Source organism: Aedes aegypti, chromosome 2 (assembly GCF_002204515.2).
Source record: "Aedes aegypti strain LVP_AGWG chromosome 2, AaegL5.0 Primary Assembly, whole genome shotgun sequence".
In the NCBI taxonomy this organism is placed as follows: Eukaryota; Metazoa; Arthropoda; class Insecta; order Diptera; family Culicidae; genus Aedes; species Aedes aegypti.
The window spans coordinates 31,139,590-31,160,278 of NC_035108.1; the positions used below are offsets into that span (position 1 = coordinate 31,139,590).

At 35.2% G+C, this 20,689-nt stretch overlaps 1 protein-coding gene across 1 annotated transcript in view; it reads right to left on the reverse strand.

The window, feature by feature from the left end:
* LOC5574096 (purine nucleoside phosphorylase) overlaps nt 1-19,726 on the reverse strand; it is a 47,392-nt gene extending 27,666 nt beyond the window's left edge. The window contains exon 1 of the mRNA XM_001661117.2: nt 19,513-19,726. Within this exon, the coding sequence (XP_001661167.1) occupies nt 19,513-19,553 (41 nt within the window). The 5' untranslated portion in view covers nt 19,554-19,726. The remainder of the gene's footprint in view (nt 1-19,512) is intronic.
* Nucleotides 19,727-20,689: the final 963 nt, after the last annotated feature.

Sequence of the window (20,689 nt, forward strand, 5' to 3'; positions counted from 1 at the left end):
GATCTTGAAGCACTCTGACAGTTCTTTTATGGAAATGACAGCAGTCGTGAAATGGTTGAACCGTAAAACGGAAAGTTTTCCATAAAATTTTAATAGAGTAGAAACACCGGTTTTGGCCATACGCCTGTCGTAGCCATAGTGGATTATACACTATTTTGAAATTTTTGCTCCCCTATGCTTAAACGGTTTTAATTATGGTAAATAGCATCCTCCCAAAGTTTGAAGTGATTTGGAAAAAAATTGACTGTGCACACGCCATTTGAAGTTTATATGGAGATTACTATGGAAAACGTCAATCTTTTGTGTTCAGCCCTCTATATCTTCGGTATAAAATTTTATGGAAAAGTGAACAAATTTTTCTTATATGAAATCCTCCCAGCTACAATTTTGCCGAAGATCACTTTTTGATTGGACGTCAGGATAAATTGTTATTCATCATGATAAAGTTGGTTTGCATGTAGCATGCTTCACCAACTGTTCGGCAGGCAACAGTGTAATCCAGTAATCCAGGCTACTATGTTCTACAGCAAAAAAGCAGTGTTGCTCTGAAAGTAATTGAATGATCATCTCAGCATGATATAGACTTTGTTATCAATAATAACAAATTATCCTTACGTCCCATCAAAATGTGGTCTTCGGCAATGTTGTAGCTGGGAAGATTTCACACAAGAAGAGTTTGTTCACTTTTCCATAGATTATTATGACGAGCAGTTAGATGACTGGACACAAAAGATTCGCCTTTTCCATAGTAATTTTCATATAAACTTCAAATGGCGTGTGCACAACCAAATTTTGATACGATCAATTTCTACATAATTGACATCGTTTAAGCATAGGGGAGCAAAAACTTCAAAATTTTCATCAGTCTATTATACACCGTTTTACATAGCCAATCAGCATGAAACATTTTTGTTTCCAGTAGACCGCATTCACATGATAGAGCTACATTCATTTACTCGTCCGGATCGATTGAATAAATAGGGAAAATTATGGATTTTCCTTAAATTATTACCTCCCATACACCTAACTTGGTCAGGGTTCTCCTAATTTGGCCACTCTCTTGTAATGTAATTGGCCAATTAAGGAACCGAAGCTAAATCTATGGCCAAAACTTGTTCTGGCGGCCTATTTTGACCCACGAAATTTTCAACGCAAAAAAATGATTTCAGCTAAGTTCTGATATGTTTCATGCATAATATGTATGGAAAGCTTGTATTTGACGTACATATTTACAGCATGTATTGGGCTTCCCATATAACTTTTTAAGATATTTTTTCTTAGGTTGGCCAAAACCAAAACATGAAATTTAATGTAGAAGTGCGGTGAAAATGTTTGAATATTGATTGAGTTCTTGGTTACACTCAAAATTTATTTCACTAGAAATAATAATAATAACCTATTTAAAACGGTTTGCATATAACACGAAATTCTAAGCGATTACATGTAGTTTCATTGACATCAATTTGAATGCAGTAGTCCAATGCACCTGTTTGAGGACTTTTTTTACGTATTCAAACCCTCTGAGCAGAATCTCTGTAAAGCTAATCTCAAAGTAGATTGAGTATTGTACTTTTTAATTCCGTCCTATCTTCTGGCAGATAGGCGTATTTCGACTACCACTTGTAGACTTCTTCGTGAATACGAGCAACTGACACTGAAGAAGGCTACAAGGGGTAGTCGAAATACGCGTATCTATCAAAAGATAATGCAATTAGAGTGGAATTGGGTCCTAAAATGTTTAATGAATTCTTGCTTTTATTTAATAATACGAAAGAGCATGTTCTTGCAACTACTTAAGCATTTTTTTTTCAGCTCAAATAACGTCTATAACATATTTAAACTTTAATTTAAAAATTGGGTCCATAAATGAACCTTGACACTTTTGGTCGTGTTTGACGTTCGCTTAGTCGCCAGAAACACCACAGGGGTTTTAGTTTTAACACTGGGACTGTTCATATCTGACAGTTCAGAAGGGACACGGAAAACTAAATACACCCAAAATTTGAGTTTAAGCCAAGGGGTGTGACAAAATCTAAAAAAAACAATAAAATGTTTTTTTCGATTTAAACTAACGGAAAACATTAAAAAATTATGTAAACATGTGTTTTTGGCCTAAACTTAGGCGTTTGGCACTAAAATTGGAACAGGGCTTTAGGACCCTATTAAAAGGTACAATACTCAATCTACTTTTAGATTCTCTTTAGAAATAGAAATTATTGATTACATCTAACATTTGTTTTACTCAAAACACTTCGAAACACTTTAGGTTTTCAAACTGATGATAAAACTTCGAGCTGTTTAGGGAAATACCTATGAATAAATAAAAAAACAAAAACGAATTTAGTACTATACCATTTAATTCCACTAGAGTTCGTATCCTTTAGCGTGTATTTTGACCTCAACTGTAAGGCTGTCTTTAGTGTTGTGTACTAGACTCTACTAGAAGTCGAGAAGACGGTCTTACAGTTGAGGTCGAAATACGAGTATCCGTCAAAGGATACAAACTGTAGTGGATTAAATAGTAGGGGGAGATCCCTCAGTACCGGACAGTACCCAATACCGGACAAAGTCGAAAAAATGAGAAATCATGATCCAACCAAGATGGTGTATTAGAATAAAAGAAAGCTCTTATAGAGAGTAACGTTTGCACAGAATAACACATCGTTGAAATATGTATGCCTTTTTAAAAAAGTTGAGATGTTTGAAAATTGTTGAAAATTTGACGTATCGCAGTAAATTTGAACCTAATTAGTAGTTATTTTACATATATGGCAAAATAATTTGGATCACGCAAGCATGATCGAATATAATCATAATTTGAAAGTATGAATGTATCCTGTACCATACTTGAACTAAATATGGTCAAACTACAATTTTGGTCCAGCACCTCCTATCCCCCAGTTTCGGACAGCTTGATTGTTTACAAGATATCTTTTTAATTTTCGCACCAGTGTCGTAAAATACATTCATTTTTCATGGACTTCATCGATCACGGTATAAAAAATGCAATAACAATCAGAAGAACGAAAATTCAGACCAACCCCGTAAAATGTGATGGTTTTCATCGTTTATGAAAGAGGTTTTTTGATGACCAACTTGCAGACTAAGTAAAACTTAAATTACTCTTGCGAATGCATTGAATTGACAATGGAAAACTTTTCATGGAGTAAAAACGTTCAATGATATACAAATTTACAGACTTCGAGGCATTTCCAGATCGTGTCCGGTATTGGGAGCCACCTTTTATGACAGGTCAAATTGATACTAAAACACATCATCAAAATACAATGTCAAAATTCATATTTATATTTTCAATTGTTTTTGTACGCTACACAAATGGTAGTATTTGTCATAAATGGGCACCAAGACTGCATAAAATCAATAGTTTTTGAATAATGAATTTAGCGGCTTAAGTGTCCGGTACTGGGGGATCTCCCCCTATAGTAATGAATTGGGTTTTTCATTAATTTATTACTTTGGCTCTGCTTATAAGCGTGCCGCTTGAAACAAAGTTTAAAGTATTTAGTTAATGAAATAGGTTTATGTTTTCAATATTTTCAAAATATTTTGTGTAGTGAATCAGTATTAATAAGCCTTTCAATATATACAGTGGGATTCCGTTTTTGGCAACAAAGTTGAAATTTTCAGTTGCCAAAAACGGAACCGTGCCAAAATCGGAACCCATATTTCAAATTTTATTTTTCAACTATTGGTTTTGAAAGCATCATTACAATGTGAATACATCATTTTTATGGAATCATAAGGCGTTGAGACTTCGAAAAGGTTCACTTCGAAGCATTTTCCCGAAGGGTTATACTATGCTATGAATCTATAGCTCCGTAATATTAAATCTGGCAAACAATTTTATGGTCACGTCAGTCTTCAATTATTTTTTAGAAGCTTTACGCATAAGTGCCATGTTATTTAATGAAATTTAAAAAAAAAGTTATGATACATGCTGTACATATTTGTATCTATTATTGCGGTGTGTTTTACATACGCAATGTATATAAATCCATAATAATAAAGACAGCGAGACAGAATTTATGATTGTAACTCTGTGTGAGTCATAGATTTTTCGTTGCTCTTATGTCGGTGCTGGTGCTTTGTTCGAACAAGCTGTTCCAAATCTGAAGACAGTGTTTTTTTATTGTATCACCTACACAGTTAAAAATAATGAAGATTACACGTCATGTAAACTTCATTTATGCGATGTAAACACGTCATGTAAATTTAAGTCTTGAATCATGTAAATTTGTGTTATATGTCACGTAACCACATAGAATCCTGCCGGATTACATGACATATAATTGAAGTTTACATGACATATCATGTAAATATCCATTTTATACCACGCTCCGATTATGTGCATTATATGTCTCATAAATTTACACGTTTCGTTCGAACTGTGTACTGGCAGACTCAAGTGGGCTGGTCACTCAATATGAATGCCTATGAAAAAAGAATGGCCTTAAGTTGAGATACTGGTGGAGATTATTGGTCTCATGAAACGTTGCCTATGTAGGACCAATGGCCATTTTGAAGTAAATAAGCGCGTACGCGAGTCCTTAGTAGTTGGTGAGAATTGGGGTAACATCGACGAAAATGGAGATCTGGAATGTAATCGGTGTGGAGTTGACATACTATTCAAGTGACTAAAGCAACAGACACGATAATATTTACAAAAATTTACAAATTTTAATGGTATTGAAAAATGTTGCCAAAAACGGATCCATTTTGTTGCCAAAATCGGAGCATGCCAAAAACGGAGCATGCCAAAAACGGAATCCCACTGTATTCACTAATGAGTTCAGATAGACAAATGTGAAATAAAAGTACTTCGAATTTGTACGAGAATATACACTAGAGTGATGCAAATTTTGGAATTTTTGCTCCCCTATGCTTAATCGATTTTCATTATGGTAAATAGCATCCTCTCAAAGTTTGAAGTGATTCGGAAGAAATATGGCTGTGCACACGCCATTTGAAGTTTATATGGAGATTACTATGGAAAACGCTATCCTTTTGTGTTCAGCCCTCTATCTCGTCGTCATAATATTTTATGGAAAAGTAAACGAACTCTACTCATGTGAAATCCTTGCAGCTACAACTTTGCCGAAGACCACATTTCGATTGGACGTCAGGATGAATTGCTATTCATAATCATAAAGTGGGTTTGCATTTTGCATGCTTAACCAACTGCTCGGCAGGCAACAGTGGTGCTCATGGCGGGTAGAATAGATCAAAGTAATCCAGGCTACTATGTTCTACAGCAAAAAGCAGTGTTGCTCTGAAAGTAATTGAATGATCGTCTCAGCATGATTTACACTTTGTTATTAATGATAACAAATTATCCTTACGTCCATTCAAAATGTGATCTTCGGCAAAGTTGTAGCTGGGAAGAATTCACAAGAGAAGAGTATGTTCATTTTTCCATAGATTCTTATTACGAGCAGTTAGAGGACTAAACACAAAAGGTTTGCCTTTTCCATAGTAATTTCCATATAAACTTCAAATGGCGTGTGCACAACCAAATTTCTTCCAAATCACTTCAAATTTTGGGAGAATGATTTTTATCATAATTGACATCGTTTGAGCGGAGGGGAGCAGAAACTTAATTTGCATCAGTCTAATATACACGGTGTGTGAAGCAATGTCATATATATTTTTTTTTGTCCTGAGCTCACTTGTAGTAATTCAGTGAACATGTTTGGGAATAAATAGTAAATTTTGAAAACATACAATATTTCTTTTACTAAAAATAAACACGAAAAATCTTTTTTATTATAACTGATTGACAATAATCGAGTTTCAATTCGATGACAAATATATATTTTAGTAATAAATTGAATTGCCCAAAAACAGTGATTATATTTGAGCAGAGAGAGAAATTTTCGATCACACAAAACAAAAAAGCTTAAAGAAACCCATGTTTCTCAACTTGCTAGTCTATAAATCAAAATTTAATGCGATCATATATATTTTTTTCGGTATTAGTTTGCCTTTAGAAGCTCTGTGAACATGTAAAAACAAGAAAAAACGAAAATTTCAAATTATTCTCAAAATTTGTTTTGCTAAAAAATTAGGAGAACCCTCATTGTTTTGAATTATTTACTAATAAATCCAAGCTTAAAGCGATGATAATTTTTTTTTTCGATATGGGAAAGTCTGAAATGTAAATCAAAATTTATGATAATAACATGTGTTTTTTAACAATACAATGAAGTCTAATCAACAAATCAAAAAGCTTCGAAAAACTCATGGTTTTTGCCTGTTAGCCTGCAACATGCAAAGCAATGACATATAGTTTTTTAATATAAATTTGCTTTAAGACCTCCAGTGAACATGTTTGAGCAGAAATATAAATTTTGGATAACACTCAACATTTAATTAACTAAAATAACTAGGAAACATCTTATTATTTAACCATTTTTAATCGTAAATCAAATTTCAAAGTAATGACATGTTTTTCGACATAAATTTAATTGCGTAAGACCTCTACACATGTAAAGATGAACAGTTATGAAAATACTGTTTTCGTATTACTAGTAAATTAATTTGAAGATAATAAAAACTGTTTATTTCTACCCAGAAATGTTTAGGGTAAAAGCACCGGTTTTGGCCAGCCTAAGAGAAAATGTCAATAAAAATTAAATGGGAAGCCGTATTTATACTACAAATATGTCAAATGCAAGCTTTCAATCCATATTATGTGTGTAAAATATCAAAACAGAGCTAAAACCATGTTTTTGCTTTTAAAATCCCGTTGGTCAATATAGGCCAACGGAACCAGTTTCGGCCAGAGATTTAACATCGGTTCCTTAATTGGCCAATTGCATTGATTTCTCATGAGAGTGGGCAAATTAGGAGTGCCCTGGCCAAATTAGGTGTATGGGAGTTAAAATTATAAGGATAATGAATTGTTTTTCTTATGTTTTGAATCAATTTGGACGAGTAAATGAATGTAGCTCTATCATATGAATGGAATCTACTGAACACAAAAGGTTTCATGCTGATTGACTTTGTAAAACGGTGTATAATCCACTATGGCTACAACTGGCGTATGGCCAAAACCAGCGCTTCTACCCTACTTGACTTTTATAAGCTGATTGATATTAACAAAATTATATGTCTTTGTTTTATGTTTTGATTTTGTTTTCTGTCCGAGAAAGGGCTTTACGTTGGTTTTCAAGTAAAACAAATTTGAATTGCAATCAAAAATTTTGATTTCTGCTCATACATGTTCACTGAACTTCTATAAATAAATTCTTAAATTCCGATTTATTGACAAGTAGTTAAAAATGTAGGATTTCGTAGTTTTGTATTTACAATATCGAATTCGCTGTTCAAAAGTTAAAAAAAAAAATCCATTCATTGGCAACAATAATTGCAACTACAAATCTTAAGACATATACATAATGCAATAAAAACAATAATAGTAGATAGTAGCAGTAGCCGATTTTCATAAAAAATGTTCAACTATCACATGATTTAACTCTGCTCTCCTATTAGGAATTGAGATAAATAAAATTACAGAAAACTACCTAAGAAGATTTAAAATTTGTCTAAGTAGTATAGGGGGAGATTTCCCAGTACCGGTCACCTAAGCCACTAAATTTATAATTAGAAAAATATTGATTTTATGGGCTCGTGTTACCCATTTATTATCATTTTTATAGTGTACAAAAATAAATTTGAAAATATAAATATGAATTTTGACAGTGCATTTTGATGTTTGTTTTTTAGTACCAAATTGATCGACCTTGAAAGGTAGCACCCAATACCGGACACGATCTGGAAATGCCTCGAATTCTGTAAATTTGAACATCATTGAATGTGTACACTATAGGAATAGTTTATAATTACCAATTCAATGCACTTGCGACATTTACAAGAATAATTTGAGTTTTTCTTAGTTTGCAAGATGCCTATCAAAAATCTGATGAAAAAAAGCACATTTTACGATGTTGTTCTGAATGTTCATTCTTCTTAATTTTATTGCATGTTCGATACCATGATCGACGGAACCCATGAAAAATGAAAGTATTTTGAGACACTGATGCAATAATTACGAAGATATCATATAACAAATCAAGCTGTCCGAAACTGAGGGACAGGAGGTGCTTAACTAAAATTGTAATTTGTCCATATTTAGTTCAATTATGGTACAAAATACATTCACACAATTATTAGGATTATGTTCGATCATTCTTGCGGGATTCAAAGTATTTATTCATATTCAAAATAAATACTAAATAGGCTCAAAATTAAGAAAATACGTTAATTTTTGGAAAATTTTCAAACTTTTCTACTTTTTTGAAAAGGCATGCATATTTCAAGGATGTGTTATTCTACGCAAACATTAGTCTACATAATATCTTTCTTTTCTACTAATACACCATCTTGATTGGACCATGATTTCTCAATGTTTCGACTTTGTCCGGTATTGGGTGCTGTCCGGCACTAGGGGATCTCCCTCTACCTATAAAAAGGATAATTACCTTGTACAATCGTTTAAAATAACAGTAATTGATGATGATTTTTTTATATAGTGACTTGTTTACCTAATTGTAGCCTATGAGGAAATTTTTCATATGATGAGTAATGAAAAATGTCTCTTAAAACAGCTGAAATTCAAATTAATAAAACTACTATTATTTTGAGCGATTTCTATATGAAAATTGAGCATATTTGTGGTTTTCTGTAAACATTTCGTTTCAATGACTAATAGCTACAGTATTTATACCATAAGCATTCCATATGAAAATCAGTCTTCACTTCCATTTTTCTGAACACAACTGTATATCGTTTCAAATCAGTGAAATCAAAGGTGTGGGACTAGTATGGAAAACGACTGGAAGGTCAGGAAAAGTCCGGAAATTTTATCCTTAAAATAGAGTCGACACTCTGTATATATCCTTAGGAAATATTCAATCAAATTTGTCAAAGTTAATTGAAAATTGTTTAGAAATATGATAAGCAAAATTGTTTTAATTTATCGTAGAGATATCTCAAAGTCCAATCAATGTATTTTCAACTGAACTGAGCCAAGGGTATTTTTGCCTCTTACGGTAAAAATCCAACAAAACAATCATTTCGAAAATTTTCTCGTTCCATATTCAATGTTTTTTTTTTTGTTCGTTTTGTGTGCTAATGTTATTGCAAAGACTAGACAACAGTAGGTTTAGCATAAATCAGCATAATTACATTGAGTCTAGCTTTTCCTCATAAGCAAATGCTTCGGGTGACCATCTTGCCCCACAACCCCCTAGTCAGCAGATGGGACAGAAAATCCTGGACCCTGGTGAAGAGGGGCTCGTGCCAGGAAATGACACCAAATCATGATAATCATATGCTTGTAGCGCGCTAACTGTTTGCCGACGAACGGATGGTGATAATTGTCATGGCTTCGGAACTCGACTCTCACGGACTGTCCGTCCATTATCATTATGCCTTGTCAACACTTATGTTTTGAGTTGTAGGGGAATTTATTTACTACGCATCGGATGTCTTGCTTGCGTCATTTATGAACTGAATTTGCGCCATGTAAGCTGAAATTACGACTGAAACTTTGTTTACACACTTCTGTAGAGTTATAAAAAAATAATGAAGTAGAAATCAACAGAACTTATCAGCAACTTTACCGAAAGCTTCATTTTGAGATAATATTTTATTAACTTTGCGTTTCTTGAGTTTGCAATCAGGGTTTGCGTGTGGTACTGACAAATTTGAAAATGATTTATTTTCTTATTGAGATGAAGTGTAAAGTTCCGAAACTGTTGCTGATTGACTGGTGATCCATTGTGACGTGTTCTGTTACAACTTTTCCGATTTTCCTTACAAAATTAGGGATCTAAGTTAGTATTTATGGACCCATTGGAATGAAATTTTCATAGTTCTTCGGACATAACATGAATTTCAACATATTTTTGAGTGATTTTTTCAACCACGAGTTTGAAAGCAATGCCGGTTTTGCTCAAGAGATTTTTTTTTCATAATTGTCATAACAAACTGAAGGATATGCTTCAGGATATCTCTAGCAAAGAAGAAGATTTTGAAGAAATTACCAAAGTTGATAGGTTGCATGGTATTTGAGATCAACTATCAAATTTTTGAACTGGGGAACCTGTCATTGATGGACTTAAATCCATTGTGATGAGTTCGGTAACTTTCCGTGATCCCACAAGAAAGTGAAACAACGTCTGTAATAACTGCCTTAAACAGCCTCATTTCCACATTCAATTGCCTACTGAGTTGTGAACTGCATTCCAGCAAAACAGCGAACAGCAAGCCAAGCGAAAACCCAGAGTTGACGACGCCTCGTGGCTGTTTGGGTTGCTACGATTACAAATCAGGAAACATATGCATTTTTTATGATGGTAGAGTATTCTAGCTTCGGGCCAACAACGACGACAGACAACACAAAATATGAGAGCGCAGAAATAAAACATCTCAACCATGCGCCGCCAATGTAGTTGGGCTTACGAGGAATAAATTAGTTGCCCAACTACACACGGCTTAAGTGTATCATCCACACCCATTATTTCTTCTGGTGATTTTTAAATGGCAAGAACTACCTGTCCAGGAATTTGAGTTGACCGGTTGACTTGAGCGCGACGTTCTGCATCAGTTGCACGTTTTCGCAAGTATTGTTTTAGATGTTTTGCTTCTCTCTATTGGCATTGGCGTAGCTATAATTGTTGTCTGAAGGGGGGCATTTGAAAATTGTGGCAAATTAAGAAAATAATTCGCCATACTTGCATGCTTGCATGCAAGTTGACTGAAACAGACAAATTCTGTATTTTACATTTTCAAAAATTCCTGGAAATAATTCTACTGAAATACCTCTTTACAATTTTGTCCAAGAATATCTTCATATGTATAAACATTAGTGAATCTTTTTAGCATTACTTCATTATTTGAGCCTAATTTCAGCTTTAAGTAAAACCAAATCGTCGTAAATGTTCCTCAATCCAGGGCATGATAATCGAAACGAGATCGTTCGTGATCGGCGTGTTTTATTTTCGAACCGCTCAACATCCGATGACAATAACAAAAACACACCCCATCGGAACCTTTGACATTGATATGGCTACCATTGGTAGAATGCATGAACTCGCAGTTAATGTACATCCATGTTTACACTTTACCATTTACTGAACTGGACGGCATCATTTGGTAAACAATTGCGCCCCTTGCCTTGTGCAATAGGTAACTGACGCCATGGATGCTTTTGAAACACGCCGTCTAATACCTATAGGTACTTGTTGTTGGTAAGTCGATCGCGTGCACCGAAAGGCGTTCGTTGCCAGCCAGGACATTCGATGCATCTTTGCTTGGGGTCTTATCAGCAAGGAACGGCGCAGCGGCTTGTAGGCTATTTTTCTGTTTGCTGATAGTAGCTAATGGCAAATTGACAGCGGTAATTCGAGAAGAATCATGATTCAGCAGCAGTTAGCTATAGAGTTACTGAATGCTACAGCACGTAACCTACAGGTTACGAATAAATCAAGTTATGGATTTCCCACACGCCTAAATTAACAAGTTACGTAACCCCTTATAACGCTTTTTGTATCTGCATATTAATGAGGACTATGAAACGAAGAGAAATGAGTTGATTGAAAAGCGGAAGCAGCATTACGCCAAACAATTGAATGTGACGTAAAAAGTCGATAAGATGGTCCAGATAAAAACGACCATGTAACATGATGGGAATGAGGTAGCCTATTTGCTACAATGACTCACATTCTTAACTCCTACAATTCTTCTCAGACCTTAATTTTTGAAAGATTGATTTTTTGTTACGTTCATAAACTGGAACTAATTAAGAGTTCCTCCGATCCAAATTATTGTTACATTATTTCCTTAAGGATTCTTCTGCTTTCTGATTTTACGTCGCAAGCCTACTTCTCAGCTTAGTGTTCACATGAGCACTTCCATAATTATCAACTGAGAGCTTTCTTTACCTATTGATCATTTTAGCATGTGTATATCGTGTGGCAGATACAAAGACACTCTATGCCAGGCTTACTTAACCTTTTAGAACCGCGGGCCAAATCTCGGAAACAATATTGTGCGGCGGGCCAAATTGGTTTGGGGTTGATGTACCAATAGTGGAGGTACTAAGCGCGATTGAACTTCATTCAACCGTCTAAATTCAAGAAGCGCAATTAATGTACATGTTAATGTTGTAACGGGAAGTAACGACCATTGACTTAATGAGAAAAATGATGGCATGTCAGTTAAAAATAATACCTCCACTATTGGTACACTGTTCCTTTAGTTGCGGTATATTTTTAAGTTGTGTTCCTATAGTTGCGGTATCCGTTGTTTTCTTATGGAATCCTCTACTATAGGAACACTTTACCGCAACTATTGGTACAAGCAAGAACAGTTTTAGCAATTTTAGTGCTATTTCATCAGTTTTGAAGCAATTTGAACGCTCTTTTCAACTATTCCGTGTATCAACATGCCAATACGTCGTTGGCAGTGTTGGTTATGTGGCTAATGTAATAAAATCAGTGAAAACGACACTACCGCAACTATAGGAACACCCACAACTAAGGGAACACTTACCCTGGTGCACAAAAAAAATCCAGCATTTTCGTGAACTTGAACAAAATTCAGTCAAAATGTTTTTAAAAATTGTAAAAAAAAATGCTGGTAAGAATCCTTGTCAGGAATGAGTCAGAATGTAAGGGCAAAAAATCAAAACTGTGCCATTAAGGTTTTGGCCATTTTAAGTAACGCATACTGAAAAATTGCTCTTGAAAATTTGAGGTTTAGCTTCGTTTCATCTTCACCTTAATTACTCTGTAATAAACACAGAGTAAGCATTCTGTGAAAATTGGGCTCGCCTTACGTCAGGATCTTTTGAAAGTTATGCTCAATAATGTCCAGAATTTTATTTTTTATTTTTCTTGTTCAGAATTGTGATAGCAAGGGACGTGGTTAGAGTCCGCGGCTACAAAGCAAAGCCCTGCTGAAGGTGTCTGGGTTCTATTCCCGGTCGGTCCAGGATCTTTTCGTAATGGAAATTTTCTTGACTTCCCTTGGCATTCATCGTACTTGCCACACGATACACGAGTGCGAAAATGGCATTTTTGGCAAAGACTGTGGAAATGCTCAGAAGAACACTAAGCTGAGAAGCAGTCTTTGTCCCAGTGAGGACGTATTGTCAAGAAGAAGAAGCATACAATTTATCAAAATCTCACCTAATATTATTATGGAACCATATCCAGAATTCTGAGAAAATTGTAGATTCTGTTGAAATCTTGTCAAAAAATTAATTTTTTTTTTGAAAGATCTGCCTAACTTATTGAGAATCTTACCAAAGGATTCTACGTAAATCCCACACATGACTGCATAAAATTGGGCCCAACATTATGAGAGAAGCTAGCTTTTGATGAGCATGAGCATTGATGACTGTACAATTCGTAATTGCTACTCCGCAGTAGCGCAACCAGGATTTGGCTCTAGGGGGGGTTTTGTGAAGCTGAAGATTATGTGTTTTTGGTAAAATAAAACGGGTGTAAAAACTTTCGGGCTGAATAATTTAAAATTAGGCTGATACAAATATTAATTTTCTTTTATGTCACCCCCCCCCCCCTTCAAAAATCCGAAAATTTTGCAGGGGAGAAAAAAAAAGATTCATCAATTTTTTGGCATCAGTTGGGATTTTTTAATTTTCGAAGTAAAACACAGGTAAAATAAAGGTCCAGAGGACGATTGAAAAAAGTTGAACAACTATCGTTCAAAATAAAAATTCGAAAAAATAACTTTTTTTCTATTTTTATTTTTTTGTTCCTTATTTATTTTTATCCCCCCCCCCCCCTCGTACCTTTCAAGTGGTCTCGGACATAAAAGAAAATTAATATTTGTATCAGCCTTATTGCGAGATTACCATAAAAAAAATAACACCAAATGCAAACTTAAGCTTTTCTCTTCCATTCTGGGCATACATTTTTATATAAATTTACAACTCTATTCAAAGGAAATCTTTTGTACCTGGTGAAGTTTTCCAAAATGCGTATTACATATCGCGTAGTTTGTTCGAAAGTTTATCCAAGCTACATATGGATGCGCGCACATACACTGTAAAGGATCAACCTCTGGCAACCAGGCCTGTATGAATACCCAATACTGTATGCATACTTTTATAACGACTTGGCTGTATTTTGCTAATGTCAAATGTGTTTACTTTGTTCTATTATTACCAACCGCGAATTACAAGATTATGTTATCTCCCGAAGTAATATCTGGATTTTTAATCTAGTTTCTCCGTCCATCCGAAATCCCATTTTATACACACTTTTCAATTATCAGAATCTTTCAAGTACAAGTCGCAGTAATAAGCATTGCGACTGTCATTAGCAGTTTGTCGAGGGCAAATAAGCATTGTAGATATTGAAGCCTTTCCATATTGTAGACGAATTTTCAGCTTAGCAATGGAATCACCATCTTCCATAATCTTTCCTAGGGTTTTTATTTGTAATCATATACTTAAAACTAAAGAATTGCTTCTCCGGAAATTCACGTGCTATCTGGAGATCTTGAAATTTGCCAAATGCTGAGCCAACTAAAACATTTTTCAAAGCATCGAATTTTGCATCAAACAGCTTTTTGAACGGTATAGATATACAAACATATTTGCATGTTTGTTTGATACAAACTTCTCTTCGAAAATCTGTGGCTAATTTATCAGAAAAAGCTAGTAAACTACGTTTTTAACTCCTTCAAAAGTCTTCAAATTAGAGATCCACAACTCAAAACAACATAATTGTCAATACAACTTACTGGTCCAGTGTTTGTGGACTTTGGTGTAGAGTTTCAAAAATATATTTAAAATTTATTATAAAAAAAAATCTGCTCTGTGGGGGGTTTTGACCGCCAAAACCCCCCCTTGGTTGCGCCACTGCTACTCCGTGATTGAACAGAATAATCGACATTGTACAGGGAACGAACAGATGTAGCTAGGGAGTGCATACCATCTTCAATGTACATTTTTGAGGACTCTGAAATTAGTAATGTCAATAACGGTGCCGGCCAAGTCCTTACGGTCATCGGGAAAGGGAAGGAATGTTAGTGTGACATCCATTGTTACTGAAGACCGGGTATAACTCTGCATCTTCGTGATTTTCACGAGAAAGAGTTTTGTTAGTGGGAGGACTTAAAAGCTACATGATCAGGATTCACCTTGGTAAGTGATGCGATTCATGTAACATCTGTTTAAAAAGTTGTCTATCAATGCGCCGACATCTTAAATATCGAACTATTCAAAAATTTGAATCTCGATTTTTTTAAAACACGAATGAGCGCTTATGTCAACACTTTAAGTGTAAAACCATCCATAGTTTCTTCAATAAATATATATAAAAAAAAACATGTCATGGTACAAATGTGTTATTGAAAGCATTAAACGAGCTCACCAGTTGGTAATCCATCCTCGACTGAACAGTCACAATCTCAGCGTCAGCACACTTAAGAAGGAATACAAAATCACTCCGATGGCGCGTAAATGAAGTGCTAACTGAAAAAAAAAACGCTCCGAGTGCGCGAAAAATGATTCGGACGCAAAAAAATAAATAAAGTGACGGAAATTTAATTTTGCCATTAGTTGAAAAAATAATCATGAAAAGATTGATTGATATGTTGTAAGTCCAAGTTTATAGATCAATCAACGGGCCAAATATGAAACAAGCCTTCAAACTTTTCGCGGGCCTTACGTTGTTCAGCACCATGGGAAGTCGAGAAAATTTCCTTCACGAAAAGATTCTCGACCGGTGGGATTCGAACCCACCCAGGTAACCAATAAGCATTTGAATAAGCCGCGCTGTAGACTGCTTTTAGCATTTTGACTGCTCCTAGTCCTAATAAAGAAGTTGGATTGCGTAGCTGCCTTTAAACGGCAGAAGCAGTGCTCTTTGAAACCTCTCGGTACTCCCATTGCATGGCTGTTTTTAGAACAGAGCAATCGAAATGCTACTGCTGTGTTTCACATGAAAGAGGAGTACAGATGATGTGTTACTAAATAGACAACAGCCTTTGTCTCTCTCCCTCTCTTACGGCAGCTAGTTTGTGTGGGCTGCTTTGACAATTTATTGAATCGATGCTACCGAGTAAAGGAGAAAGATGATCGTCATTACAAAAGTGTCCAACTGACGTTCTGCCGATCAAATTCCTCCTTGGCATTATATCTATGATGTTCAGGATAAGAAAAATCATGAATTTTGAGCCGTCGCTCGATATGAGTGAATAGGATTACAAAAGTGTCCCTCTGAGGCCCTGCCAGGTACCGTTTTCGGAGTATCCGGATTTATAGAGAACCTAATATTGGTCCATTGGATTATGTCTATGGTGTTCAGGATAAAAAAATAATAAATTTTGAGCCGTCGCACGATATGAGTGAGTAGGATTACAAAAGTGTCCCACTGAGGCTCTGCCGGAACCGTTTCCGGAGTATCCGGATGTGGCCAGAACCTCATATTAGTTCTTGGCATTCAAAAACAAGAATTTCGAGACGTCGCACGGTACTCTTCTTTAAGTTTCAGAAAATGTCCTCTTTGGGTACATTCAGGAACCAGTGCCAGATGACCGGGTATCCGAAATGGCCAGAAACAATGAGAAACAATGTCATTCGACCTTCTGGCAACTTTTTACTTATAGAAAGTACACAATGAATAATTTTCTTATCGCCCATCTTGGAAAATCCACGTGAAACATTACTTCCAGTACGAATATACCCCATTTGAATCTGGAATATCTCCGGAACCAAGTGTCTAATTCCATTTCTTCTGGAACATAATACATCTTAGAGAGTATGCAGTTGGTTTGTGACCAAAAGATCCAAAATCGGTTTTCTAGAACATATTATATTTTCCGTGCAACTGACAAATAAAGTACATATTTTAACACCACCACGCTCTTTTTCTGTAATACATTGATTGTAAAAAATATAAAGTTTTTTCACAACACAGTATATGAGGCCCACGCATTTGTAAGTAGTTCAAAAATATTTTTTTCAAAAATACAAACATGTTTCAAAATTCATTAAATATTTTCCTTATATGCGTGTTACCGGTTTGATTTCCGAGCTACGAAAAACACACACAAAATTCCAAATCATACCTACCCCGTCTAAGGGCGAAGTTGGGTATTAGAAGGTCAAAGCTTTCATTCATTTTCATTACCATTTTTGCAATTTTAAATCGTGACGATTAAGAAATCATAACATCTTCCACTATGTCATAAATTTGTTAGGAGATCTACAGTGTTAGAAACAAGAAAGAAACAAATTCTCGATTTTCATTTAAAATGGTCATGTTTGGAGGCCTGCACTTCTGTTTGATGATCCGAATGACATGAACTTTTGGCGGAGAACTAAAAAAATCGTAAATGTTCAATATCATTATCATACAAACGCCTTGAGGCAGCGTTTTCCAAACGAGGCTCCGCGGACCCCTGAGGAGCGTGAAATCCTCTCAAGGGCTTCATAAAGCCATAGCTCAGTATCAATGAAAAAATAGATTATAAATGATAGCTATCATCATCGAATTTTTGATAATAGGGTCCAAATCCCTTCCCAAACAACCAAAAGTTTGGATAGAAGGAAATGTTTTGGCTTCATCAGCTCACTTTTCAAGTAAATAAATGTACTTTAGAGTTTACATAAAATTCGTTTTGGTTGCTTGTAGAGAAGGATATTTACCTTAAAGTAAGAACAAAGTTCAATTAAAACATGTTCTGATCTTTCTGGTTGTTGACAAGTTCACGGAGGAGAAGATCAAAATCCGTTTGGAGAACCAAATTCTGTAGTATTATCTTAATAGGCGAAAAAGTTTAACTGAAACTAGATTCATACCAATAGTGATCTTTGGAGTTCACTGTTTAAGTATAATCCTAAATATTGTTTGCTTGCTCAGCGGTGAAAGTAGTGATTAGATTGCAAAAGTTGAAAATCTTACTTATGTCATTTTGTAATTCCGAAAATAAAACGTTATAAAAGTAAAAATCGAGAAGGTTCAAAGTGGACCGTGTAGGATTTCGTTTGCGATAAACTTAGTTTGTTTACTCTTCTGACTACGGCTGTTTGAATGAGTAGGTACACGAGATTAGACGAACTTTTCCCTGATAATTAACACAGTTGTTCGACCACCATTCAATAATATTAGTTTTTTAATACCATAGCTATCGTACTTCTTTGATGTCAATAAACCCTTAATTCGTTTTACGAAACTTCATACTTACTAGTTTTGTGTCGAATTATGGTTATGATGTTAGTGAAATTACGTTCATACATATGACTAAAACTGGATTCGTCGAATCAAATTGAACTTTACACCGCACTTCACAGTTTGTTAGTTTAATCCATTTATTTTCTAGAATTGCATTAATTTACGTAAAATTGCTCTTTCAACTAGTAGACTAGTACAACGTTAAATGACGCGACAACATTTGTTCGAAATAATTGAATGGTACAAGTAACACAAATTTGACAACATGTGCATTCATAGACAAGTGGACATAGTATGTTGACAAACATGTATTGTAGTTCAAACACTGAATGTGTTTTAAATTTCCAAATTTCTATTCGTATCAGCAGAATAGCGCTATATGTACTAGCGTATTTCATTGCAACTCACAGTACGCAATCTCTGTGTGAGTCAGTAATGTAACAGAGCCACAAATTGAACTTTAACACTTCACTTTTGCAAAAAAATAAAATACTAAAATCACTTGTAAGGCGAGCAAATATCTTTAAAGGTATTTGCTCGCCTTACAAGTGATTTTAGTATTTTATTTTTTTGCAAAAGTGAAGTGTTAAAGTTCAATTTGTAGTTTTAAACATACTCTAATAATCCCTCCCCTAAATTTAATATAAAAAGTGTAGTAACAGAACCGCAATAAACGGTTATTCTTTTGCATCATTGAATTGGTCGTTATTCCTGGTTCATTCATCTGTGATTCATGATTCTGCGACAGGTTTTCAACCTTGCGTTTCTTACAATAGGGTAAGTGCAGTAGTTTGGGCTGTACATATCTGATATTGTCGTACCATACAGTTTATGTTTTCACACTAGTGCCATGCATCGAAGCTGATTCCTATTACCAAAACTGGTGCAATCCCCTACTGTGATAATTATCAACTAGAAACTGGAAATGAACCTTCCAATTGATGCTACCGATGCCAACAGGCAGCACATTTTTGTAGTCAACACGAGTGAGCTGAAACGCATGATATTCCTTTGAAATACACGAAACTCAATCAGTTCTTCGTAAACCAACTGATAAACTGTCATTCGTACTTGGATGATGTTTTCAAATGGTTCGTACTTTCGAAAAAAAAAAACAAATCTAAACGTTTTCTATTCGATGAACTTCGGACTCATTTGAGGAAACAAATTTGTTTACAAGAATATGCAGCGACAATAATAAAATTTCAAAGTCACGTGAAATCCATTGTAATGATAATAGCTCTAGAAGCTAAGGCTGACAACAAAAATTGATACTCACATTCTTCCAAAGTTGAGCTTACAATCGTTGAACGATGTCATTTTCGAATATTTCTCGAACTGCTTATTATACACTTGATGTCCTCAAACAAATCACTGAAAAGTTCTTGGATAAATTATAACTCACAACTGATAGTTTCTTTTCACAAACGAGAACTTTTTTTTCCGGAGGCTGCTCCTTGTCACTTGGCAATCGCGTGCAAATTAAGCCAAGCCTACCAGTTGAATCCGCTATTTATAATTAATAGCATTATTTTTTCTGTCCAGCAATTTTCCAACTCATCATACAACACACTATATAGTTTACAGGACAAGTAGTATTTATTTTTCGCTATCATCTCACATGCAAAGCCCACCGATGATTATATAGTGATTCCGTGCAGTTCTAATACACTCAGTGGTGTCTGTAATGGTCTCATTATACGGGAAAGGATGAGATCGCACATCATTTTTGTGCACAGTGCACCAACGATGAGGCGCAGCAGACCGAAAGAAAGTTTTTGCAGCCCATGTGGGATCGCAGCAAGCGCATGGGGGGCAGTTGCTATGAACAACAGCCGAGAGGAAGCAGCCTGCTTCTGTAAATGATCGTCATCATTCACGAGTTATGTGCAATCAATAAAAGTGTGATGAAATGGATTCTCGGCTGGTTCGAAATCGTTAAGGGACAGTTTGTTGTTGTTTTCCGTAGAGATTGATCAACTGCTAATAGTAACGAATGTGTGTTGACTGCGAAGAACTTGCGTTGTAGAGAGGAACAGACGTAAGTAAGGAAAACCTATTGATAATGAAACACTTTTGGAATAATAAAAACATTGTTCAATCAGTAGTACATGAATGTAAAAGGGGAGGCGTTATATAAAATATAGTTTTGTCGTTATAACAAGCGTAGCATAATATTATATGTAATTATAATCTTTAATTCAAATCACGAAAAATAGAAAACAAGAAGACAATAAGACAAGAAGACGACACAATTGTGACAAGAAGACGACAAGATGATGACCAGAAGACAATTAGAAGACGACTAGAAGATGACAAGAAGATGGCAAGAAGACGACAAGAACACAACAAAATGACAAGAAAACGACAAACGGGCGACAAGAAAATGTCTAAAGACGAGCAGAAGACGACAATAAAAGACTAGAAGACTAGTAGAAGAGGACAAGACGACGACA